Genomic DNA, 27,428 nt, shown 5'->3' with positions numbered 1-27,428 from the left:
AGAAAAATCGCTAAGGACACTAAAGATAACCACAAAGCCTTCTTCAGCTATGTTAGAAACCTGGTGGAAACCCTCAGATATGCTCAGAGTTGGTTCACAACAACAAAAGATACACTGAACCCACAGATATTGCTAACATTCTGGCTGACAGGTTCAGTGCAAATTTCTCACCTCCTTCACCCCCAAAAGAAGAAATACTTATCCCAGCTGAATGTAATCTTCCTGTCATCTCAGATGTCCAAGTGAGAACCGCCCTAAACAAAGCAAAAAACACAGCATCAATGGGACCTGACGGTATCCCGGGGTGCGTGTTATGTGAACTCCAAGAGGAGCTAAACCCACACATAAAAATGCTATTTAACCTTAGCCTTACTGGATATGTACCTGAACACTGGCGACAGCAACAGTGGTCCCACTCCACAAGGGGGATGCCTCTACAGACCCTGGAAACTACCGCCCCATAAGCTTAACTAACCTGGTCTGCAAAGCTATGGAAAGAATCATTATGGAACTCATAAACAGAGACATAGGGGACCTACAGACACTTGACCCCACCCAGTTCGGCTTTGTAAAGGGCAGATCCTGCCTTTTAAACCTGGTTGACTTTTTCGAAACAGTCACTAGAGCCATTGATGAGGGCAAAGCAGTCCATACAGCATACCTGGACTTGGCTAAGGCCTTCGACACAATACCCCACTCAGGCATCATAGATAAGCTAAACAGCTTAAAAGTAAACCCTTATGTCACTAGATGGGTTGCAAACTGGCTAAAGAACAGAACCCATAAAGTTAAAATCGCTGGAGCAATGTCAGACTCAAAGCCAGTCACAAGTGGTGCCCCACAGGGATCTGTCCTGTGACCCCTCTTGTTTGGCATTTATTTCTCAGATGTTAAAGCAAACATGGGAGGGCTGAGGCTGACAAAGTTCACAGATGACTGCAAACTAGGCGCTATAGTCGATACACCAGCAGACACACACATCCTACAAAAAGGCCTCACTGAAACGGACAACTGGTGCCGTAGTCACGGCCTTAAACTAAATGCCAAAAAATGTACAGTCATCCCTTTTGGAAAAAACAAAGTACCCACACATTATCACATAGACAGCAACCCACTGAGAACAGAAAAAGTAATCAGAGACCTAGGGACCCAAGTAAACAACGACCTCTCATTTGACACCCACGTTGCCAAAGTGGTTAGAAAAACATTCTACCTTGCACACCTCATCATGAAGGGATTCACATCCAGATCCAAGGATGTCATTGTACCCCTATATTCCTCCCTCATCAGACCCATGATTGAGTACAATGCCCCATTTGGTATGTACCTCACCCGGCACTTGCAACAGCTGGAGAGACCACAAAAGTACCTCACCAAAAGGAACAAGGGTCTCCAACATATGTCTTATTCCGCCAGACTAAAGAAACTTCAGCTCTATTCAGTAGCATACCGCCTGCTCAGAGGTGATCTCTGCCTGATGTACAAGGCCATGTCCAATCAGGATCTGATGGACATGCTCCACCTCAGAAAATCCAAATCCATCAGGACCACGAGAGCTAAAGACTTAAACCTCGGCACAAGTATGAATAGGACATGCTGGAGGGATAGATTCATAATCCAGAGGCTTCCCATGCTTTGGAACAGGATCCCAATTTGTATTAGGCAGAGCCCCTTACTGACTCTCTTCAAGAGAAATCTTGATGAGTGGATGGGAGATCGTAAGTTTACCCCAGGGGTCACATCTGTGTCACTTCTAGACAGGGGCACAGTAAACTAATTCTATTATATAAGGGGACCTTCATTGTGTCACTACTAGACAGAGGCACAGTATTCTAGATTTATTCTGTACATTTTTGTACCATTTCATGGGGTGGCAAAAGCCACATCACTATGGCTAGGCTCACAAATGCCCCAGGGCAGATAGCCTAGTACTATACTATGAAAAGTACAGTTTTGTACCTACCATAAATGTAGATGTTCGAGGATCCACATTGCTGCAGTCATAACCTGTGGGTAGTCCGCTGTCCTCGGTCGGCCCGAATACCAAAGAGTTAGGCTGGCGTCGGTCACAGGCGCCTGGAACTGATGTCAGTACGTAGTAGTACTTAAGCGCATGACCGACGCCATATCCTCAGTCTTTCTTGCCCCAGATGTCAGAAGGCCTTAAAAGAAAAGGCCAGAGCCACAAAAGGAGAAAAATAACAATTATCCCCCAGGAACAATAACAACAACAACAACAACACCCCCAAACCAAAGAGGGGAAGGAGGGAGGGAAAATAGGACTGCAGCAATGTGGATCCTCGAACATCTACATTTATGGTAGGTACAAAACTGTACTATGTTCTTCGTCTCACATTGCTGCAGTCATAACCTGTGGGTAGAATCCCAAAGCAAAGGAAAAGGGAGGCTGGCAAACTAAAAAGCATTAGGGGCTGCTAACATGCCCTGTAAGACTGCAGTGGCAAACCCAGCACTGGACTTGGAGAAAAGAGGGAGATGGTAATGTTTAGTAAAAGTATGAACTGAACTCCAAGTAGCTGCTTCCAAAATATCCTTAGTAGCTACACCCCTCAAAAAAGCAGTAGAAGTGGCAGTAGCCCTAGTAGAATGAGGTCTAATCCCAGCAGGAACATCCTTCCCATGATGAGAATAACAAAAAGCAATACAATTACCAATCCACTTTGAAATAGTCTGCTTAGAAACAGCTTTCCCTTGTGAACCCAAAGCAAAAGAAACAAATAACTGTTGAGTCTGTCTGAACTCCTTAGTTCTGCTCAAATAATAACGTAATTGCCTGTGTATATCCAAAGAATGCAAGATTTTTTCCCCCTTATTTTGGGGATCAGCATAAAAGGTAGGCAAATGGATAGACTGGTTCAGGGCCACATTAGAAATCACTTTTGGCATGAAAGTAGGGTTAGTACGCAAAGAAACCCTATCCTTATGGAATATTAGAAAGGGTTCAACTGCCATGAGAGCCTGCAATTCAGATACCCTTCTAGCAGAAGTAATGGCCAACAAAAATGCAGTCTTCCAAGACAAAAACTTTAATTCAGACGTAGCTGCAGGTTCAAAAGGAGGCAAAGTAAGCTTCTCCAACACAAAATTGAGATCCCAGGAAGGAGTAGGAGCTCTACGTGGGGGTCTTATATTTTTTGCCCCTCTAAGAAATTGCTTAAACAAAGGGTGAGAAAATAAAGGAGGGTCACAATCATAGTGAGCAGAAATAGCTGCAGCATGAACCTTCACAGAGGAAAATGACAAACCCTTGTCTAGTAATTCAGTAAGGTACTGCAGAGTAAAACTCAAATTAGGTACCGAGACATCATAGTCCTTTGTCGTGCTCCAAAGAAAAAATCTCTTCCATTTATCAGCATAAACTTTTCTAGTGCTGGGCCGCCTAGCTTCCAAAATGACATCTAAAACCTGTTGGGGAAGCTGAGAACCCACAGGCTCTAAAACAGAATACGCCAGGCCGTTAGATGCAGGGACTGCACCCTGACATTGAGTAAATGACTGCTTGACTGGGACAACAAGTGAGGAAGCTGTGGCAAAGGCCAAGGAGGCTCCTGAATTAAACTCCTTAGCAGGGGATACCAGTGCTGTCGTGGCCAATCTGGTGCTATTAAAATCATGCAAGGCTTGTCCCGCCTGACCTTCAAGAGAACCTTGGTAAGGAGAGGCAGAGGAGGAAAAGCATAGACGTGAAGGTTGTTCCAACTGAAAGATAGAGCATCCACTTTCCAAGCTTTTGGGTGAACCATCTTTGTGCAAAATTTTGGTAGTTGGAAATTTAGAGGAGTAGCGAACAGATCTATGTCTGGAGTTCCCCAAGCCACTGTCAACTGTTGAAATACCTGAGGATCCAATTTCCACTCGTGGGGATCCACAATTTGTCTGCTCAATACATCTGCTAGGGAGTTCTGTGCTCCTGGCAGAAACCGTGCTTGAAGAGTGATGTGCAAACCCAGAGCAGTCTCCCACAATATCATAGCTTGTCTGCAAAGAGGGTAAGAATGGGTCCCCCCCTGCTTGTTGATGTACCACATGACTGTAGTGTTGTCTGTTTGTATCAACACCTGTCCTGGTTGAAGTAGGCCCTTGAAAGCCATCAGGGCAAACTGGACTGCTAACATCTCCTTCATGTTGATATGCAAATGCTGTAGTTTGGGAGGCCACGTGTCTTGAATCCATTTCCCATTGAAGTGTGCTCCCCAAGCCAGGTCTGAGGCATCCGTCGTTAAGATCTGACTCGCCTCTGTTCGGGTCACAGAGAGTCCCTTGTTTAGGTGACATTCCTGTGCCCACCACAAGAATTCCTTCTGGATGCAAGGTATTATTGGAATGACATTGTCCAAATCGTGGCAGTGTTGAGTCCATACACTTTTGAGATACCATTGTAGCTTCCGCATATGCAGTTTGGCATTGGGAAGTACCAGAGTGCAAGATGCCATGAACCCCAAGGCTTGAAGGACTGTCCTTGCAGTCAGCCTGGACAGTACTGATAATTGCTGGAAATATAGATGAAGAGTTCTTTGTTTGTCCGGGGTCAGAAAAGCCATCTGAGAGGCTGTATTCAGTCTCACACCCAGAAAGCACATGTCCTGAGAGGGTACTAGACTGGCCTTTGTTTCGTTCACAGAATACCCTAGGCACCTTAAAACTGACATTACATACTGTAGCTGTTGAAGTAACTTGTCTTTGTCCTGAGCAAGAATCAGGCAATCGTCCAGATAAGGATAAATTTGTATTCCCCTCAGTCTTAAGAAAGCTATTACAGGAGCCAGAACCTTTGTGAACACCCTGGGCGCAGTAGATAAACCAAAGGGCAATGCAGAGAACTGATAATGAGAAGTGCCAGCCCGAAAACGCAGGAATCTCCTGCAACTGGGCCTGATAGGAATGTGAAGATAGGCCTCTTTGAGATCCAGAGTTACCATCCAGTGATCTTTGCCTAGCAGAGGCAGAAGTTGCTGTAATGTTAACATCTTGAACTTTGGAATGTCTAGGTATGTATTGAGAATGGACAAATCCAAAATTGGCCTCCAAGTGTTTCCTTTCTTTGACACTAGGAATAGACGAGAATAAAACCCTAGGCCTTCTTCTGACGGAGGTACCACCTGGATTGCCCCCATGTGCAAAAGCAAAGAAATTTGTTCCTGAGCCTCCAGCCTTTGCTGAGGAGGTACATCCGGCATGCCTTTGAAAGGGGGAAAAGTGTGAAAATAAAACTTGTAGCCTTGATTTATTATGTCCAGCACCCATTTGTCCTGGGTGACCAAATGCCAATTTTGCTTGAAAAGTGCCAACTTTCCTCCTAGAGGAGCTGCCAGAAAGGAAGGATCTGGCAGCTGGAGATACAGGTCATTGGGTCTGTTTACGAAAATGCTGACCCCTGCCTTCACCAGAAGATTGTGCAGGAGAACTCCAAGTCCTAGGTCTGAAAGAACCCTGAGCGTGAGCCCTGCCCCTACCACGTCTAGACCTGCCCTTAGACTGAAAATCTGAAGAAGGGTAAGACCATCCTCTTGCAGGCCAATTCCTGCTAAACTTAGGGGGCTGCACTTGCAAAAATTCCTTAACTGTCTGCATAGACTTAGCCTTGTCTTCCATCTTTTTCAAAACTGACTCCACAGGGGAACCAAAAAGAACTTCAGATTGAAGGGGAGCATCCAAAATCCGAGCTTTAACATGCTCTGACAAATTCTGATCTTTAAGCCAGGCATGTCTACGAATAACTGAACCAGTAGCAGCTACCCTGGAAGAAGCCTGAAGGGCATCGAAGCCACACTGCAGGGAATGTTTACCAACTTGATCTGAAGCATGAACCAAGTCCTGCAATTCCTTACACTCTATACCCTCAGATAAAGCATCTACCTTAGATTTCAATTGACCTAACAGAAAGTTCTGATACTTCAGCATATGGAATTGGCAATTTAAAGCCCTCATAGCTAACGAGAAGAGGTGTACACTTTTTTACCCCACCTATCCAATGCTCTAGAATCTTTATCCAAAGGAACTGGATTCTTAACCACAGAAGCCCTGACACCCTTAGGCCCTTGGATAATAGTTTCCGGGTCAGCTCTAGGGCTCTTATACAAATATTTATGTGCCTCTGGAACTCTGTAATACCTGTCTGGCTTGACAGGGGCAGGGGGTAAAGAATCAGGATTAAGGGAAGCTTCAGAAAAAACATCCTGAACAACATCTAAAACAGGGGGAATTGCCAAAGGTCTATGTTGTGGCAAAAACAAAAATTCCCTAAGCCTCTTACGAGAATCTGAAAAATCCTGACCTTCCCACTTGAAATGGAATGCAAGGTTTCAGAAAAGGAAAAATCCTCTGGAGGTGAAGCAGAAGGACAGGAATCCTCTGCATCCGAATCAGAATAGGGAGGAAAATCCTGCAAATCCTCAGCTGAGGACTCAGAGTAATCTGAGGAATGTTCTATTCCCTCTAAATCTGTCTCCACCCTAGGCCTCTTCCCAGGAGGGGGCATAGAACCCCTGATCAAAGTAATCAAATCCTCTGCCATTTTCAACATATGCTTTTTAGGAACAGAGCCCGAAGAACCAGGGCTGTGGCCCGTACCAGAAATACCAGGTCTAGCCTTAGCAGGGCCTTTAGTGACTGAAGTAGAAGGCCTAATAACCTTTTGTAAGGATGGAACCACAGAAACTTGAGAAGCACCCTCGGCCTGACCTAACTCCTGAGAGGCCAACTCCTGTAAAATTAAAGGTTCCCCCTGGGATTCAGCCGAGACCTCGGCTGGATCCACAGATTCAACCGTAGATTCCATAGAACCGGCGTCCGCAACGGACGACTCATCCGGTTTAGATCTTAAGGATTTATCTTTACGCTTTTTTGCGGTAGCGGGCGTCGGAGGATCCGACGGCATGTTGTAGTTACACCGCTTACCGAAAACAAGCCTAGCACAGTCTAATCTGCGTTTAATGGTGCGCTTATTAAATCTAGCGCAAAAGCGACACCCAACTACGTCGTGTTCAGGCCCTAAGCAAGGAATACAGAGAGAATGATAGTCCCTATGAGGTATCTGTTTCCCACAAGAAATACAATTATTAACTTTTTCTGACATCCGGATTAACTGAGGCAAGAAAAGACAAAAATTTTCCCCAACGGGGTACTTAGCCCAACTTGGTCTTCGGTCTGAAACTCGAAAACTGAAAATTTCAGAACGCTGAACGGCACTTGCAAACGCTGCTTCTGCTTCGGACCACGCGGCAAGAAAGACTGGGGATATGGCGTCGGTCATGCGCTTAAGTACTACTACGTACTGACGTCAGTTCCAGGCGCCCGTGACCGACGCCAGCCTAACTCTTTGGTATTCGGGCCGACCAAGGACAGCGGACTACCCACAGGTTATGACTGCAGCAATGTGAGACGAAGAACATCTATGAAACTATAAATACTGTAACTTGGCAAATAATCAAAATTACTATGTCAAGCTTGCTTTTAACTTCACTTTTACCACTTTTCTGAGTTTGTTATATAAAGTGAGGGAAGTGGGAGGGCTACATACACACATATACATAGAAATATTTCAAGCATGGGCATTAATGCCGTTCTGGCTTGCCAATATGCCAAAACACTTGTTCCCATAATAAGTGCCCAGGCTGTTCTTAAAAATATGTAAACTAGTACTTGCTTTAATGTAATTTGTTAGTCTGTTCCAAGCATCAGCTACTCTGTCAGAGAACCAATTAGTGCACTTCTCATTCCTATAGAATCTTCTACATAGATTGTGTGATGATTTTCTAGTACTTTTTGTTAACCCCAAAAATTCACAATAAGATCTCCGATCTGTAAGAGACACTGTACAAGTTCAGATATTTTAGTCTTTCATAATAACTTAAATTTTCACATTCATGGATGCCCTTGGTATTTTTCTGCTGTACTCTTTCCAGTTTACTTGTGCTTGTTTTCTTATAGGGTTTCCATATTGTTATTCCATGCTCAAGTTTGAGCTTAATGTAACTAACAAACAATGACTTCATTATTTTTGTTTTCCTAGACTCTATAAATCTTTTTATACAACCTATAATTCTATAACTATCATTAAGCAATTGGTTGACATGATTAGAAAAACTCATAGCTGAATCTATCCATATACCCAGGTCCTTAAATGAGTCTACAGTTTCATTCACTGTGTGCTGCATTAAATATTCACCTTTCAGTTTATGTCTCTCAAATCTTATATGCTTAGTTTTTGTTGTATTTATCATCATATTATTCTCCTGAGCCCAAACGGTTAACGTAGCCAAGTTTTTTTGCAGACATGCCTTATCAGTAACACGTGTAATCAGTTTACTCATTTTCAGGTTGTCTGCATATAGACTGTAGAACACCTCAGATGAAAAATGTAAGGTCTGAAAGATACAATCTAAATAAGTAAGGGCCTAGGACAGAGCCCTGTGGGACACCCTGACTGTAACCAAGGATTTCACCTGTCCAGTTGCTGTATGATACTTGCTATGTTCTATCTGTAAGCCATGCAGCTATCCATCTTATCAAGAGTACATCAATACCCAGTTGTACAAGTTTATTGATCAGTGTTTTGTGTATGACCCTGTCGAATGCTGAAGTTAAATCTATATAAATTACATCACAGCACAATTTTTCATTCATAGCTGTTTATAGTTGTAGAACATCATGTTACAGGTGATAGTAGATCTGTTTTCAGCATATGGATGCTGATATAAGGTTTCAAGTCCCAACCTATCCAATTCTGACAATAACTTATCCAATATTACCTTCTCCATTATTTTTCCACAGCATGAAAGTAGATTTAAGGGTCTATATGATGGGCTTAATAAGCGCATGTCTCCAGTCTTGAGGAATCTCCCCATATTTATATGACCTAGTGAATAACAGACATATGGTACTGTAAGTTCTTGCTGAAGTGTTCTCAGGTCATTGTTACTAATCCCATCTCCTCCCTGTGCTTTGTTTGGAACAGTTTGCACAGTTCTTTTTCAATATAATCTAATTTGATTCCAGTATCTGAAGATACCTGGATGTCACTCGGACAACTTATCACCCCTTTTCTGGAGCCAAATTGTTTTGCATACGATTTTGTAAATATATCTATAATCTTTTGTGTCTGAGAATAAATTTTAGAATCTGTACGCAGTTTATCAATTTCCGTGTCTTTACTCCTTCCACATTTTATGTATCTATAAAAGGTTTCCTATTATGCTCAATATCTTTATATAAATTTTCTTCAAAATTTTCTTGATGTAGTCTCACACTATGCTTAACCTGTTCGTCCACCTTGTTTAATTCAGTTTTCAAAGTTGTAGTTTGACTTCTCTTCCATTTCTTATCTTTTTGGTCTCTCACCTTAATCAGATATCTTGTTCTTAAGAAAATATATCCCCCTGATGTTGTATGCCTAGATCCTGATGTTAAACAATTTTTTTGGATTATTTGCACTCAAACAATTTCTCTTTCAAAACTTTCCACATTCCATCTGCAGGTTTTCCACTGAACACTTCACTCCAGTTAGTTTTACATAATGACTATTTTGCTTCCATATAATCTGTTGTGGTATTGTATGAGGAAGTTGGAAGTGTCAGAAAAATATGTACGAATGGTACAGGATATGTACGAGGGTAGTGTGACAGCGGTGAGGTCTGCAGTGGGAGTGACGGATGCATTTAAGGTGGAGGTGGGATTACATCAAGGATCAGCTCTGATCCCTTTCTTATTTGCAATGGTGATGGACAGGTTGACAGATGAGATCAGACAGGAGTCCCCGTGGACTATGATGTTTGCAGATGACATTGTGATCTGTAGTGAGAGTAGGGAACAGGTGGAGAAGACCCTGGAGAGGTGGAGATATGCTCTAGAGAGAAGAGGAATGAAGGTCAGCAGGACTAAGACAGAATATATGTTTGTGAATGAGAGGGAGGATAGAGGAATGGTGAGGATGCAGGGAGTAGAGGTGGCGAAGGTGGATGAGTTTAAGTACTTGGGATCAACAGTTCAGAGTAATGGTGAGTGTGGAAGAGAGATGAAAAGAGTACAGGCAAGATGGATTGGGTGGAGAAGAGTGTCAGGAGTGATTTGTGACAGACGAGTACCAGTAAGAGTGAAAGGAAAGGTCTACAAGAGGGTAGTGAGACCAGCTATGTTATATGGGTTGGAAACAGTGGCATTGACAAAAAGGCAGGAGTCAGAGCTTGATGTGGCAGAGTTGAAGATGTTAAGAATTGCACTGGGTGTGACGAGGGTGGACAGGATTAGGAATAAGTATATTAGAGGGTCAGCCAAGGTTGGAAGGTTTGGACTCAAAGCCAGAGAGGCAAGATTACATTAGTTTGGACATGTGCTGAGGAGGGATGCAGAGTATATTGGGAAAAAGATGCAAAGGATGAAGCTGCAAGGTAACAGGAAAAGAGGAAGGCCTAAGATAAGGTTTATGGATGTGGTGAGAGAGGACATGCAGGTGGTTGGTGTGACAGAGCAAGATGCAGAGGACAGGAAGAAATGGAAACAGTTGATCTGCTGTGGTGACCCCTAATGGGAGCAGCCAAAAGAAGAAGAAGATAATCTGTAACTAACCTTCTGTGCATTGGCTTAGATTTCAGTTTGGCAGAATTATCTAGCAACACATTAACATCGATAACCCCATGATCACCATGATCATTGCACAGCAATAGTGGTAAAACTTGACTCGAAATTACAGCAATTTATTTGGGAACACAAACAATGTCTAGTATGTTCCATCCCCTGGTAGGTTTTTAACAATCTGAAGCAATTGTTGTTCCTGAATATATGCTGTGAATAATTTCCTTATTAACATTGTTGAATCAATATTATTCCCGTCTGTTTCTGGTAAATTTAAGTCCCCAGCTAATATTATTCTTTCCTCCTGTGTTTCATGTAAGAAATGTATGAATTCCTTTAGGTCATCTGCACTTGACTTTGGTGGTCTATACACTCCAACAATTGTTATATGTTCCAGGGTTGTCTTTAATGTCACAGTTACACAGTCTATAGTATTGGTATTATCGTTGAACATGCAATAATCGCAGATCTCTTAGCTATCTTTAATCCCTATCATAACACATCCACTAGATTTTTTGTTAGAATGTTACAGTAAAAACATTTATACCATGATAGAACTGATTTCCAGTCATTGTTCTTTAACCATGTTTCACAAACTTTTTGTAATTTGCAATTTCTTCAAGGAGTACCAAATGAAAGCACAAGCTTGCATGTGTGTGTGTAAAGCTATTTAAAACTAGTCATTAATCCCAACCCATAACTTCCTGAGCATCAAAAATCTGAGAAATACTTATAGAAACCTCCCTTGCCTGAAAAAAAAATCTCCCAAACCACTCATACCTCATGTTAAACTGAAAAAAAAAAAAGAAACAGTCGCCTTTTGTAATCAGTCTTAAATAAAAACATTAAAAAAAACACATGGCACTGCCTCTGCACACATTTTGAATGAACAGTGGTACTTTTGGTGGAAGGATTTTTTGAGAGGTAACATTCAGGGTTTTGTTTAGGGGTAACATACATGTGTAAGGATGGGCCACTACCCATACGAAGACACACACACACAAAACTAAACCTATTCCCTTACCAAGCCCTTATTCCAACTTTAACATGCAAATACTTGCACACACACTCCCACCCCTAATGCCTAAACTCTTAGTATATCTGAAAGTTTTCTCATTAATACACACAATCTTTAACAAAAATCAATAGCACCACCCTAACATCACCAGCACTTTTGGCTATACTGTGTTTGGTAAACCCACCACTCAGCAAAGGACATGTTTTGTAAAACAACACAGCAGTTCAGTGCGTTGAGAAAAGGAGCATTTGGCAGAGTGAACATCTACCTTGTAGATATGAGAATGTGTGTGTGTGTGTGTGTGTGTGTGTGTGTGTGTGTGTGTGTGTGTGTGTGTGTGTGTGTGTGTGTGTGTGTGTGTGTGCGTGTGAGTGTGTAAGTGCACCAGGTATTTCCCCTTTCTCAATGATAGTGCAGCCACAGAGTTGGTATATGTAAGCAGTGTGGATGTCGGGGTGCAAAACCACACATTAGGGTGTGTAGGAAGGTTTGCTCCCTGTAAAACACTTTTTTTGTGTATTTCACAGACATGTACATACACACACATCTGTGTGTTTGTGTGTGTGTGTGTGTGTGTGTGTGTGTGTGTGTGTGTGTGTGTGTGTGTGTGTATGTGTGTGAGCATGCACGCACGCATGTGCATATGTGCCTATGTCTTAAATAAAACATAAATTCAAGCCATACTACAAAACATAAAACCAAACCATACAAACATGGCAGATTAAAAACTTAAAATGTTATTACTATTCTGAGATAAGGACCATTTGGCCAGATCACACTTATTATAATTCCACTTAGACTATTCAGCTAGTGGAACCTTACAAAAGCTTAATAACCTAGTATAAAATTTATATTCACACCAAAACCATGTAGCTAGGCTGTAACAAACAGTGAAACACACTGAAACTTGTTGGTTTAAAGTGTGTAAAAACAAATTTGCAAACTGCTTCTAATTTTTCCTGGTCTGATCTGTTCATACAGCCTCACCCATAGCTGCTCAGTGGGACTGCTTGCTCCCCTTAGGCTAACAGCCTCATAGTTCATTTATTTTCCTAGGGGTGAGAGGCAGCTTAACAAGGCATGGTACCATCACTCTTGTGCAGATAAATGTTTCTTTCTAAGCTTTAACACATCAGACATAATTAACTTTCATCCAAATACTGCATGTGGGGAGTGCAGTTGAATGCTGTGAGGTAACTGTCTTGTCTTTGGGGGTGACACTTCCCCTTGAACACACCTGCAAAAGCTTGAGAGCATTATACTATCTCCTGACCTCTAATATCACCACCGGCAATGCAGGCAGTGGAATACCTCTCACGTACATCTCTCACCCCTCTTATCAAGAAGAGGGGAGCAAGCAATAGTGACGTCATTTCTCTCCTCTCCTCTCCTTCCCCATGCCAGCTTAAGCAAGAGACTGATACCCTGTCAGACTCAGGTAGCCTGAATCATAGTCAGGACTTTAGGCAGTGGAGATGGCTATAAACCACATAATTCACAGATTACAACATAGAACTGCCAAAATCTGCCTAACAAAAATAAACAAATAAATAGAGTCATAAGAATTAAATGTATTATATTTCCCCCAAAAAAATACTAGAAATTCACATTAAGGGTAAAAGTTATTGCAGCAAGACTGAAATAGATTTTTTCCAAGTGAATAATTACATTAAAGTGAATGCAATAAAAAAAATATACACTTCAATTTATTGATCTAGTGGAGAGAAGATGATTCAGGAAAGTGACTTCATACAAAATAAACTAAACTCAGAATAATTTTTTCTACATGGAACACAATAAAATTAAGTTTTAGTCTTTCTACTCAAACCTTCACCAAGAGATGAGAGATGACTGAGAAGGCACACAAGGACCACAAGAGTCCACTGCTCACTCTGCTCTACCCTTCTGCACCATTTCACTGTGGAAGGATTAGAAGTGACCTCCCCTCCACCTTGTTTGTTCAGATACCAAGCCATGGCCTGATTCTGTAATGTTACCACTTGGAATTATGGTTTTACAACAGATTGCAGAGCTGCATGACTAATTTCAACTTTAACAAACAAGGAGTGGAGATGCTTTTCAATAATAAAAAGCAGATCTGCACCAAGGTGGACCCAAACCAGACTTTAACTGTCCAGAGATATAAGCACAATTTTTTGACTGCATCATAGAGGGTAAACAGAAGAAAAAAAAACATCTCCTGGTGGAGGGGGGGTCATAGCCCAGCTATTCCAGAGAAACAAGCATCCATAACAATTTTGTGCGCGTACACAGAGCAATCTCTGACCCAGTTTTAATGGAAATGCTGCACATTTGGAAGTCAAATGGCAGGCAGGTCACTCGCTCAAAGGACCATAAGCTGATATTTGACATCAACTAAACTTGCTGGACAGACAAATTTGTTTCACTGAGGTTGCCCCACCTTTGGAATAAGCTTCTTACTGGTGTTAAACAAAGGCCCTCGCTAGCCCTATTTAAGCATAATTTGGATGCCTGGATGGGTAACCGGAAATTTACTCCGGGGGTTCCACCTGTGTTCCTATTGGCCAGGGGCAATAGGTACTGATTTTAGTGTCTGCTTGAACCAGACACCCTTGGGAACAAGGGATGAACTTGGCTAGTCTTGTAAGGGCCCTGGTACCATTAGCCTAGTAACCTCCTATGATGCTATGATCCTATGAACAAGCACAAAACCTGACAAGAAATGACAGCTGTGCAGCTAATATTAGAGAGCCATTTAATAAAGGATCCTCAAATGTAGATGTATCAATGGGATTGTGAAGCTGTCCGTGTCTTGAGCTCAAGAAGGCATAATAGAAGGCAAGCCTGAATTCATTTTGTGTCATAACCACTGAGGACAGATCTTTGAACTCCTGAACACAATTTTTGAAGTTGGATAGCACTGAAAAGTAATCTAAGTTAAAAAAAAAAGGAGCACTTGTATCCACACCTGTGTTACCTCAGACAGCATGTAACATCTGGAGAAGATCCGTGGCACTGGAGGCACCAAAAGACAGCATTTTGCAGCAAAAAATATGGCATACCAACAGGAAATCACATGTACATCTTTTGAATTTACAAAACAATGTTATAAATTAAAAGTTCGTTCTGACTACTGCATCACATTTTCTGCACAAGGAGCAGCACTCATCTGCATCCCTCTTGTGGGGCGTCACTGCCACACCCCTATATAATTATATATATATATGTGTGTGTGTCTATGTGTGTGTACATATACAGTATATCACCTCTGCATTACTGAACCTTGGGTTAAAAGCAAAAAATATAGTTTTAAAACTCTGAATTGAAAGCATATGCTGATATCAAATTCTTTGCAGCTACCTACAGGGGCCCAGCAGTACATCTGTCTAGTACAGTGGGGTTGACCGTACACCATGGCAAAGCCAAGGCACACAAAGAATGTAATGGCTTTGGTGCTGATATCAAGATGAACTTCTACACACTGTTATCCTGCTCACACTCATCCATCCCCCCACCATAACCTGAGCAGGTTGGTAAATACAGCAAAGGGACATGGAGAGCTAATGGACAAACTCTGTGTATCCATTGCCTTTGAAATGCAATTTGTCCTTTTCTGTGGCAGGAGGGAAAGGGGTAGTTCTGTTGAGTAAAGTAGCTTCTCAAAAGGTCTGATTTTTGAAGTAGCAAACAATTCTGAGGAACTTCAGTACTCTTAATCACACATTTCTGGGTTAGCAACTACACAATAGTGTGGCATTTTTGACAAATGCAGCCTTTTTATCTGCTGCTAGTCCGAATTCTTGGTGACTATAGCTGTGGTGCAGGACACTGGAAATGTTCCTTACTTTTGATCTGGCCTACTGGTTACTTATAGTTTACTAAATGGATGAATACTACCTGGAGTTTACACTTCTGTTTTTTCACTACTAACTGGGCACTATTACTTTACCGTGCTGTGACACCACATTCGGAGTTTACACTTGGACTGCAAGACTATGTGTTTTTACAGCACAGGGCTTGAATTTACTTGCTCTTCATTTGTTCTCCTTATTCATGCTACATTATAGTCAAGCTTAACATTTAAACAATTAAAAACAAACTTTATTTAACAAGTTGCAGATTACTGATCTGTTTGGTGCTTGCATCTCACTTGCCAACGTATTTTATTTTCATTATTTTGACTATATTCTATCTTCTGTTAAGCCAGAGTTGTATTTATTTAGTTGTACATTTGTTTATTATCCACTTTGTGTGGGCATCTACACTGTTCGTTCTGGGTTTAGCTGTTACCATAACACTTGTTTCCTTTTGTCCTTCACCCACTTCTGCATTCTAAGATCCTGCTAATATCCTGGCACCATTACTGTGGAACAACTGGTGGTCCTGATGGAGACATAGGGGTGGCAGGGGTGGGAGATGCTAAGTATTCTCTTTCATTGGGCCTCCTGTGCAATGTTGGTTGATCCCTATTAAGGCAACATAAATCCATCCTGTGGAAAATCTACCTACAGTCAAGAGTCCTGTTTTTTGGAACAGTACACAAGAAGCCTGGATATAAAAAAAGGATTACAGGTGGAACCAGTGATCCACAGGTCCAGCATTGGGTTTTGATGGTTGATGCTATCTCCATCCACAGTGAGACAGTGATAGTTTCTGACTTGCTGCATGGCAACAACCTGATGTTTTTAACTGACATCTGGCTCAATAACGTTGATGCCCATTTGGCTGCTGACATTTTGATCAGTATTTCCATTACCCAGCGTCCCTTGTATTCACAGATTGTGAAATGGTGGAGTTCTGGTTGTAGCGCAGAGTCTCAAAAGGATGACTAAATCCTTCAAGCCTAACGTGGGCAAAGCATCAAACTATAGATACCTTCCTATATGCTGTTTTAAATGTAGTTTCAAGACTTTTCTCAAAACGTTAAAACATCTTTTCATTGACTCAATTGGTCGGCCACCCTAGCTACTTATGTTTCAATCTTTTCAATATTGTGGCGGACGATAAGTCTGTTACATTTTCAAAAGCATTCCTTATGATTATGGAAGGATTATGCTTTGGTCAAGTTACTGCTTCTGGGGTCCATCAAAGAGGTAACCCCCTGGATTCGGTCTTCTAGCTGGTCATAGTCACAATAAAGATCGAGGATCAGCCCATTTACAGGTCATATCATGACTTCTTTTCCATTTCAGCTTGTTTTTTTTTTCTCCTGATTCAGGTATCTAACAATGCATTGGTTCAATAAACAAATTTAAGGAGTGTTTCTAACACTGATCTTGATACCCTTTCTGGAGAAGTTTCTTTAGGACCACATGTAAATAATCCAAAGCAAGTGGGGTGACTCATAACACACTCGGTTTCTGCCAGTTCAACTATGATCATTGCTAGCAAGGATATATGAAAGCAGGTAGTTTCAAAAGCTTTGTATCTTACAATAATTTATTGGTAGCTGGAACACAAATTGAGGAAAATGGGCTTACCTGAGAGCAAACTAAGAAATAATTATCATTACCTAATCTGTTATGAAAAATCTTTCTATGGGGGTCAACTATGTTTTGTTTTTTTGACAGTGTTCAGAAACTCCAACCATTTCTTCACAACAACAACAAACAAAGAAGACTTACAATGGGACAGACAAGGTAAATAAGGACTCTAAGATTCAAAGTAGCATAGACAAATATTTCCTTGCTTACCTTGTACAAAACCCAGGCATTCTTGTGTGACAACACAGCAGAAAAGTGCTGTCATCATTGGGATACTTAAGGGACTATCGACATAGCACAGGAATTTTCTCTTAGATGATTTGTGAGGGTACAATTCAATTCCAATAGGAAGCCCTTACAGAAGCAGGAGGACTGGAATCTGGCAACTTCTAGGTCACAAACATAGAATCCCCAAAAACATATTGTATGGGGATGACTCAGGATTCCTTGTGCTTCCTAATGAGATGGCTAACTGGTTAAACCAATGGACTAGTAATTATGTTCTGCATTTGTGGGCTCCTATCCTTTTATCATTTTCTTTTTCTGGTAATTAGTACAGATGATTAAAACTACATGGTGGTAACAAACGGCTGCCTTCAGTCCAGAGGTCGATTCCCTCATCCTCTATTTGGCTATTAAGCAAGTCATTTAACCAGACAGTCCCCTGGGGCAACTGGGAAAATGGTCTAGGCCTCACAGTGGTCTATTGGACTGCATGCCAAGCAAATACATATGAAACAATGAATCCATTAGAAATGGTTAAGCTTTCCTTGGGAAAAAAATAAAAAGACAGCCAGATGCCAGTCCACTGAAGAAACACATAATTAGTATAAGCATCTCTTCAAAACAAAGATATACAATGGGAGCTATGGGGAGTGTAACCCTTGTTATTCATGTCTGCATCAAGGATCATACATACACACACAGGCACACAGACCAACATGGATACACACACCCACATACACACATGTGCACGCGCACACACATACACACACACACACACACACACACACACACACACACACACACACACACACACACAGTAACTCCAGCAGAGGTTGCTGTACTCAACTTATGTATCAGGCATAAGATTAGAGACCATGAAGGTCAAAGCCACTAGTCCCTAGTTAAGACTAAGACCTGGCAGAGGCTGCATCTGCTCATGGATGCATTCACAGGGCCATACACTGAAGTTAGGTAGTACCCGTAATGGTGTATGTCTGCAAGTATGTGGACAAACCCTGCCAGAATTCAAACATAGTCCTAATGTATTCTTCAGATCTAAGGACAAACTGCATCATAATCAAAAAACTGCTCTAATTTATTCTGCCCTTTGGATGTTTACAGGTCTAATAGGCACACCAGGTTTGTCAGCACCTCTTTAAACTTCACCTGCAAGGCAACAACTACTTGGAGGTGGGTTTTCCATAATGGTTAAGGTATTTGCCTTATAGACAGAAAGTACAAGGTTTGACTCTGATTTTGGGTTACTGGCTATGCATAAACTGGCCCTTCAGGTCAGTTATCTTATTATTCACTTATGAACCTCACACATGAGGTGAATGGGCACCAGATGCCCAAGTTCAACCACTTAGCCTTCAATGTGGGAATCAAGGAACTGCTCCACATAAGTAGGTTGAAAGGCCACTTATTTCCAACAAGTGATTGTTGGCATTTAGTCCTTAAGGACACACCTTCACCCCAAAGGTAGCTGCAGGAGAATCACACCTCCTGTGTCTTTCTGCATCATCAAACAATGACCAATTCAAGCTTAGTCTTCTGAGAATCAAATGAAAGCTCAAAGTCTGTGAAGGGTCAGAGGCTGTCTACCCTGTAGATATGAAAGGAGAAATCTTTGGACAATTCATGGTGTTAAGCATCCATAATTTACCTATTTGATCTGATTCATACCTGGGGAAAAGCATGGGGCTAGCTTGCCCATACTTCCATTGGCTGTCTTCCAAAGCTGTGATCCTGACACTGGTGAAAAACACCTCACCTTTTTCAAGACTTCTGCTTCAGGTAACCACACTGGCATACACTAAGTTTTTTACACTGTGTTCTTCTCCAAAGCATCAGAGACATTGCAAACCCAGGCTGCTGAAAAGACAACTTCAGGAACACAAAGATAATTCACGCGTTTTACTAGTGAATGGAATAATTTTTCAAATAAAGAATGCTAGTCAAGATCCAAGATGTAAACTGTAGGCAGCAGCAAAGAACAAAGAAGATGCATCCCTGCAGTTCAAGCATATGACATCACAATATTCACTAACAGAAGGCAAATGTGTCCCTAAATATGTCAGCTAGAAAATGCAAAGATTTTGTGCAAAAAGAAAGCCATTTGAAGAACAAATTCCACCTGTTATTCACTGAACATGAGCCCTCAAAAGAAAAGCATGCGGTTTTCTCAGACCCAAGTGTGAGAAAAGTCTTAAAATGCAAATTTCAGCAGCACAGTCCTACAGAGACTAAAATCAAAAGTGGCATTTTTATCCAAGCAGATGATTTAAAACTAAAAAAATAAATAAATACTACAAAATAAACAATCCAAAATGATGCAGCCCAAGATCCAAACTGTATCTTTCCTTGTGAAGAAACAAGATCTATAAACAGCAAACCTCCAGTGGTTTTCAAAAACAAATGAATTTCAAGCTTGGGGTTCAGGATCACTACGTGAAATTGAATGGCTGACTACATTTTATCTTAAACATCACCTGTTGGACAACTGGTAATCAATGACAGATTAGTGGGTTTTTTTTTAACCTATGAACACAAGCCATTCAAATTACCTCTTCACCAGATGGCCCCTCCTTGTAGTAAAGTTCATATTCCACAACGTTGCCAGAGCGTGAGGTGGACCAGGACAGCAATATACTGGTTTCTGATTCAGGTTCTGCCTTAAAATTTTGAGGTTGGCCTGGAACTAAAGGAATATAAAAATCAGATTAATAAATGTCTTCATGCCTTGATTTTTTTCTGTATGTATCTGCAACATACCCAACTAAATACAGGCATTAAGAAAATGTATATAACATACCACAATATAATACAGGTATTGTCCATGCTACTACAACACTATTATATCTCAGATAAGCTGATCCTTTTGTTTTTCATATATCACTTCTCTCTCCATTGCCAGCAATCGATGAACTCTTCTGTGTACATGCCAGCCCACTTGTTGATCTGTGGTGAGACCTGGTCATGGGATCAATCATATAGGCAGCCATGAGGGATTTTCCTATTACGGTCCTAACCTCCCCCATGGAAAGAGAAAGTACAGTTTTGTACCTACCATAAATGTAGATGTCCGATAGGTATGCATCTGCAGTCCTAACATATGGGTTGTCCTGCCTCAGGCAGCCCTTCGGTCAGCCGGATTCCAAAGTCTGGGTCTGGCCTCGGCTGATGTCGCACTTCACCCGACGTCATAGCTGCTGTGTATTGGGTATAAAGGCATCAGCCGACGCCATTTTCCTCAGTGTTTCTTGCCCCAGATGCCAGGTGCCCTCTAGGAAGGCTAAATTTGGAAAAATGCAAATAATGCCAAACAGTAGAGAGCAAACCATATAAGAATATATATACATATATACAAACAAATACACCATAACAGATTCCCCCAGCTAGCTAAAAGAGGGGTAAATACCCTAGGAATACCACAGAGGGGAAGGAGGGTGGGTAATCCTGACTGCAGATGCATACCTATCGGACATCTACATTTATGGTAGGTACAAAACTGTACTATGTCCTTCAAGGATGCATCTGCAGTCCTAACATATGGGTAGAATACCATAGCCAAACTGGGGGAGAAGGTACTAAGATAAAGATGGTGTAGTTAAGATCCCTTGCAAAACAGCAGTTGCAAAACCTGCTCGGGATCTAGAGTATAAGGGAAGATTATAATGCTTGGCAAATGTATGCACAGAGCTCCAAGTAGCAGCTTCTAAAATGTCTTTGGTAGCCACTCCTCGAAGGAAAGCTGTAGTGGTGGCTGTAGCTCTTGTGGAGTGAGGCCTGATATTTTCAGGAGTTGTCTTTCCATGAAAAGAGTAGCAAAATCTAATGCAATTTCCTATCCATTTTGAGATTGCCTGTTTTGAAATTGCTTTTCCTGGCATTCCTGTTGCATATGCTACCAGAAGCTGGTCAGTTTTTCTGTTGGTCTTAGTTCTGTCCAGATAGTAGCGTAATTGTCTGTGCACATCCAAGGTATGTAGCAGTCTTTCCACCCTGTTCTGTGGGTTGGGGAAGAATGTAGGTAAATGAATTGCTTGGTTCAATGATACTCTGGAGACCACTTTTGGCATAAAAGTAGGGTTAGTTCTCAGAGACACTCTATCCTGATGGAAGATAAGGAAGGGCTGTACTGCCATTAATGCCTGTAACTCAGATACCCTTCTTGCTGAAGTGATTGCAAGCAGGAAAACAGTTTTCCAAGATAAGAACTGCAAGTCTGCTGTTGCTGCTGGTTCAAAAGGGGGAAGTGTTAATTTTTCCAGTACAAAGTTAAGATCCCAAGTAGGCAAAGGTGGTTTCCTTGGAGGCTTTACATTTTTGATTCCTCTCAGGAACTGTCTGAGTAGAGGATGAGAGAAGACTGGTGGATCCATGTTGTATTCTGCTGAAATTGCTGATGCATGAATCTTAATGGAGGAGTAGGACAGGCCATTGTGGAACAGTTCTGCTAAGTATTCCAAGATGTTTGCTATGTTTGCCAATGATACATTTTCCCCTTTTGATGCACTCCAAATGAGGTATCTTTTCCATTTGGCTGAATAAGTCTTCCTTGTGGAGGGTCTGCGAGCATCCAGGATAATGTCCTTAACCCTCTGAGATAAATCTGGGTTATTTTGTTTTATGCAATATTCCAAGCAGCTAGCTGTAGTGTTTTCAAGTTTGGATGTAGAATCTTGTAGTTGTTCTGTGTTAGAAGTAAAGGACATAGAGGTAGAGGCCATGCGTGTGTCCGAGACATGCTTCTCAGTAGCGGGTACCAATGCTGCCTCGGCCAGTCTGGAGCTATCAGGATTATCCTTGGCTGATCCTCTTTGATCTTCAGTAGGACCTTGTACATCAAAGGAAGAGGTGGGAATGCATATGCTGTCAGGTTTTTCCAGCTGAAGGAAAGGGAGTCCACCCGCCAAGCAAGTGGGTGGTATGCTCTTGTGCAGAATTTCTTCAATTGGTGGTTGTGTGGGGAGGCGAATAGGTCTATCTCTGGCAGCCCCCATTTCTTTGTTATGGTTTTGAAGATATCTGGATGCAGCATCCATTCGTGAGCATCCGTGGTAGTTCTGCTTAAGGTGTCTGCTAGTGAATTTTCTTTTCCTGGTACAAATCTGGCCTGGAGTTGAATGTTGAGGTTCAGGGCCACATTCCACAGGTCCATTGCCATCCGGCATAGAGGATATGAGTGTGTACCTCCCTGTTTGTTGATGTACCACATGACTGTGGTGTTGTCCGTCCTTATCAGCAGGTGTCCTTGTTGAAGGAATGGTCTGAATGCCTGGATTGCATGTTTCACTGCCAGCATCTCCTTTTGATTTATGTGTAGATTCAGCTGGTCTTGTGTCCATAGGCCTTGTATACACTTGTCCACCATGTGCGCCCCCCAGCCTAGGACTGAGACGTCCGTGGTGATGGTCTGGCTTGGATGAGGTTTGTGGAAAGGCAATCCTCTGTTCAACTGACAGGCCTGAGCCCACCACAGAAATTCTTGCTTCAGGCATGGAATTATTGGAATCTGGGCTTCTAGACTGTGCTTGTGTTGAGACCATACATTCCTTAGGTACCATTGCAACTTTCTCATATGCAGTCTGGCATGCGGAATCAATATTATGCAGGATGCCATGTAACCCAGGGCTTGCAGGATTTTCCTTGCAGTAAGCTGAGTCTGTGTTGTTAATGCCATGAAATAGACTGGTAGCTGCTTTTGTTTTTCTTCTGTGAGAAAGGCCATCTGAGTTGATGTGTCCAGTTCTGCACCCAAGAATGTTATCCTTTGGGATGGTAGCAGTCTTGAGTTTTGCATGTTGACTGTGTATCCCAAGGCTTGCAGCAGTTGTATAACCTTTTCCAAATCTTTTGTTAATTTTGTTTTGTTGTCCGCTTGTATTAGGCAGTCGTCCAGGTATGGATAAATTTGAATTCCCTGAAGCCTGCAATGAGCAATTACTGATGCCAGGCATTTCGTGAATACTCTGGGCGCAGTAGATAAGCCAAATTGCAATGCTGAGAATTGATAATGCTCTGATCCTGCAAGAAATCTGAGGTATCTTCTGCAATCTGGTCTTATAGGGACATGCAGGTATGCCTCCTTGAGATCTAGAGTCACCAGCCAAGACTCCTTGCCCAGCATGGGAAGAAGCTGCTGTAGGGTCAGCATTTTGAATTTTGGAACAATGAGGTATGTGTTCAGAGCGGACAGGTCGAGAATAGGCCTCCATTGATTTTCTTTTCTTGGCACAAGGAAAAGTCTGGAGTAAAATCCTTGTCCTTGTTCCATAGGCGGTACCTTTTCTATAGCTCTCATCCTTAGTAGGTTGTTGATTTGCCTTAGAGCGTTTGTTGTTTGGCTTGGTGGTAGGTTTGGCATTCCTCTCTTTTTTGGTAGAGTGTGGAAGTGAAACTTGTAGCCTTTGTCTATTGTTTGTAAAGTCCATTTGTCTCCTGTAATGTAATGCCAGTTTACGGAAAATAAGGCTAGTTTTCCGCCCAAGGGAGCTTCCAGTTGTTCCCTGGTAGGCGGAATCAGAGCCAAGTCATTGTGTCTGTCCTGTGGAAGTGGTGGTGGCTGAATCTGTGGCAGTACTTCTCTGGTTGTTAGGCTGCCACTGACGTCCCCTGTAGGCACCCCTGGATTGACCTCTGCCTCTTGGGCGTCAATTTCTGCCTCTCTGTGCTCTGGAGGTGTCTGGAAAGGACCAATTCTTCGAAGGCCAATTTCTGCTAAACCTCGGAGGTTGGACCTGTGAGAAATCCTTGACTGCTTGGACAGATTTTGCTTTTTCTTCTACCTTCTTTAGAACCTGCTGTGCAGGGGAGCCAAACAAACTTTGTTTCTCCATAGGAGCATCTAGGAGTTTTGACTTAACATGGTCTGGTAAGGATTGTTCTTTTAACCAAGCATGCCTTCTAATCACTGTTCCAGTTATAGCTGATCTAAAGGAAGCCTCCAGTGCATCATAGCCACATTTTAAGAAATGGTTACTGACCTGCTGAGAGTTATGTACCAAATCCTGAAGAGACTTACGGTCTATAGGTTCAGGAGAGGACAGTTTTTTATTTAGCTGGTCTAACAAAAATTCCTGGAACTGAATCATGTGAAATTGACAGTTTAAGGCCCTGGCCGAAAGAGTAGCAGAAGTATAAACCTTTTTACCCCATCTCTCTAATGCTCTAGATTCCCTTTCAGATGGGAGAGGGTTTTTGACAGAGGCAGCTGCTACAGCTTTGGGGCCCTGTGAAATGGTTTCAGGATCTGCAACAGGAGCCTTATACAAATGGTAGTGTGTGTCCGGGACCCTGTAATATCTGTCAGGCTTGGCAGGGGCCAGAGGGAGAGAATCAGGGGCAGTACAGGCATCATTATATGCATCATCAACAACTGTAAGTACTGGAGGAATGGCTAAAGTCCTATGCTGTGGTAAATGTAAAAAGGTCCTAAGCCTTTTCCTTGAATCTGAAAAATCCTGGCCCTGCCATTGAAAATGTTCCCTCTTAGCATGTAAGGTTTCCCAAAAGGAAAATTCTTCAGGAGGAGAAGCAGAAGGAATGGAGTCTTCTGCATCAGAATCCTCATAAGGAGAATATGGGCCTTCCTGAGGGTCTGAAATTTCTGAGTCATCCGAGGAATAGTCTGTAGAAACAGGTTCCGGAGGCTCAGTTCTAGGTCTCTTATCTGGAGGAGGTTGAGAGGCCCTGTCTGGGTGAGGTTGGGATCCCCTGATCAAAGAAATGAGATCCTCAGCCAGGCTGAGCATTTGGGAACTAGAGGTAGGCCTGTGAGAGGGAGTTTTAGCAGGTAAGGCCCTAGAAGATTTAGCTGCTTTAGCCCTGGAAAAAGCCTTGATAGACATAGATGCAGGGGGTCTAGCAGCTCCACGTGCAGGGGTAGATATGTCTAAAGGAATAGTATCTGATAAATCCTGGGTGCCTGCTTCAGCAGGGGTAATTTCAGTAACAGATTCAGCCATGCTCTGTGAGGCCTCGGCTATCGGAGGTATGCTTTCGGCCGAAGGAAGAACCGAGGGCTCGGTTTCAGCCGAAACCGAGACACTCGCGGTTGGCCTAACCGTGGTTTCAGCCGAAACCGCGGACCGCAAGTGTCGGTCCTTTTCCTTACGCTTTTTAGCTAATTGTGTAGTCGGAGTCTCCGACGGCATTTTGTATGCAAAAGCGGGACCAAAAAACTCCTCTGCAAACTCTGACCGATGTCTAAGTGTCCGTCGGTTGAAGGAAGCACAGGCTAGACAAGCAGATACATCGTGGTTTGGGCCTAAACAAGGAAGGCAGTAAGAGTGGAAATCCTTATGAGGTATTTGTTTCCCACAAGTTAAACAATTATTTACTTTGTCTGACATCGGCTGAGGCAAGAATGAGTCCCCAACGGGGTACTTAGCTTTTTAGAAGTCTTCGGTAGTAGAAATCTCTGGATCTGACCGACCGGCACTTGCGAACAGCTTCTGCTTCGGGCACCACGCGGCAAGAAAGACTGAGGAAAATGGCGTTGGCTGATGCCTTTATACCCAATACACAGCAGCTATGACGTCGGGTGAAGTGCGACATCAGCCGAGGCCAGACCCAGACTTTGGAATCCGGCCGACCGAAGGGCTGCCTGAGGCAGGACAACCCATATGTTAGGACTGCAGATGCATCCTTGAAGGACATCATGTGACCAGCATCATTGCAAAGGTCTCTATGCTCTCCCTGTGCAAGTACATGCTTCCCTGCACCTAGGAAGAATGATACCATGTATGCAGCTTGGTGAGAAGAAGGGACACCCCAGAGTCCCTTCTTTGCTTTACATCCATCCTCTGAGGTGACCATGATAGCCTCCCCTTCCCCCAGGATAGGCATGCCCATTTTCCATTTGCCAGTTCCAACAGACATTCAAGCTATTCCACAACCTGAGTTGTCTGGGTTGTAGTCAGGGCTTTTTAGACTAAAATCATGGACATCATTAGGACTGGAGACATCTCAGAGTAAACAAACCCAAAAGACCGCACGCATCAACTAAACATACCAGTAATTTTATTAAGTATAGTGCTATAATCCACTTTGTTATTTTTTCTCAGCACATTTTTTTGTGCGGGTTATTTTTAAATAATTTAAAAAGAGTTCAGTATTATACAGTAGCTCAGATTAATAACATACAATAGAGTAAGAGAAATTAATTATAGTATTTCCGCTAAAAACTTCTTCTTCTTCTTTCGGCTTTTTCCCGGTTAGGGGTCGCTACAGCGGATCACCTGTCCGCTCATGATTGGCAGTGGAGTTTTACAGTGTCAAGTTGCCAGCCTGGCGCCCAACCTTCCATAGAAGGCACACACACGCACTCACACCTAGGGCCAATTTAGAGTATCCAATCCACCTGCAGCATGTCTTTGGGATGTGGAAGGAAACCCACACAACCACAGGGAGGACATGCAGACTCCACACAGAAGGCATCCCAGCCGAGGATCGAACCGGAGAACCTCTTGCTGTGGGGTGACAATGCTAACCACTGCACCACCATGGCCGTATTTCAGCTAAAAACATGTTTGACAATTCAGCTGAATGCTAAACTAAAGTAGTCAAACTTAAATGAATAATTGCTGAAATGATCAGTTCCTGAAATGTTCTTCACTAGCTACAGTAGCTGGAATGCATTTGTTTGGGCAGTCGTTTTGTCCCATAAATACAAAATGGAAATATATCATATAGTGATTAAAAGCTTTTATAAAGTAATCTTTGAGTACATATTTATGTGTACATATTACATGTAAACGTGTATGTTATTATACATGTGTGTGAGTGTGTGTGTGTGTGTGTGTGTGTGTGTGTGTGTGTGTGTGTGTGTGTGTGTGTGTGTGCGCGCGCATGTGTGCGTGTGAGTGTGCATGTGTGGGTGTGTGTGTGTGTGTGTGTGTGTGTGTGTGTGTATGTGTTTGACGTGAGTGGTATGTGCAGTCTTGGAGTTACTACATTTAGAGAAGTATGGACTATGAGGATGCAGGTAGCTTCCCTTGTGGAAAACTTTTATTTTTACATTTATTTATTTATTGTTTTAATGATGTTATATATTTGATTAACAAGATTATAGACCTGTAAGATATATACTTTTCTCATTGCCTTCAGTGTTATGCAACAATGGA

At 42.3% G+C, this 27,428-nt stretch overlaps 1 protein-coding gene across 2 annotated transcripts in view; it reads right to left on the bottom strand.

The window, feature by feature from the left end:
• The window catches only part of PTPRD (protein tyrosine phosphatase receptor type D), a 6,523,893-nt gene that overhangs the window by 532,855 nt on the left and 5,963,610 nt on the right, over positions 1-27,428 (bottom strand). For both annotated transcript variants that reach the window (XM_044061085.1, XM_044061086.1), the window contains one exon: positions 19,866-19,999. In XM_044061085.1, coding sequence (XP_043917020.1) covers positions 19,866-19,999 — 134 coding nt within the window. The remainder of the gene's footprint in view (positions 1-19,865; positions 20,000-27,428) is intronic.

Source organism: Protopterus annectens, chromosome 2.part0 (assembly GCF_019279795.1).
Source record: "Protopterus annectens isolate FY-2018-M chromosome 2.part0, PAN1.0, whole genome shotgun sequence".
NCBI lineage: Eukaryota > Metazoa > Chordata > Ceratodontiformes > Protopteridae > Protopterus > Protopterus annectens.
Note: the sequence above shows the minus strand (reverse complement) of the source record. Positions and strands in the feature narration are given on the sequence as shown.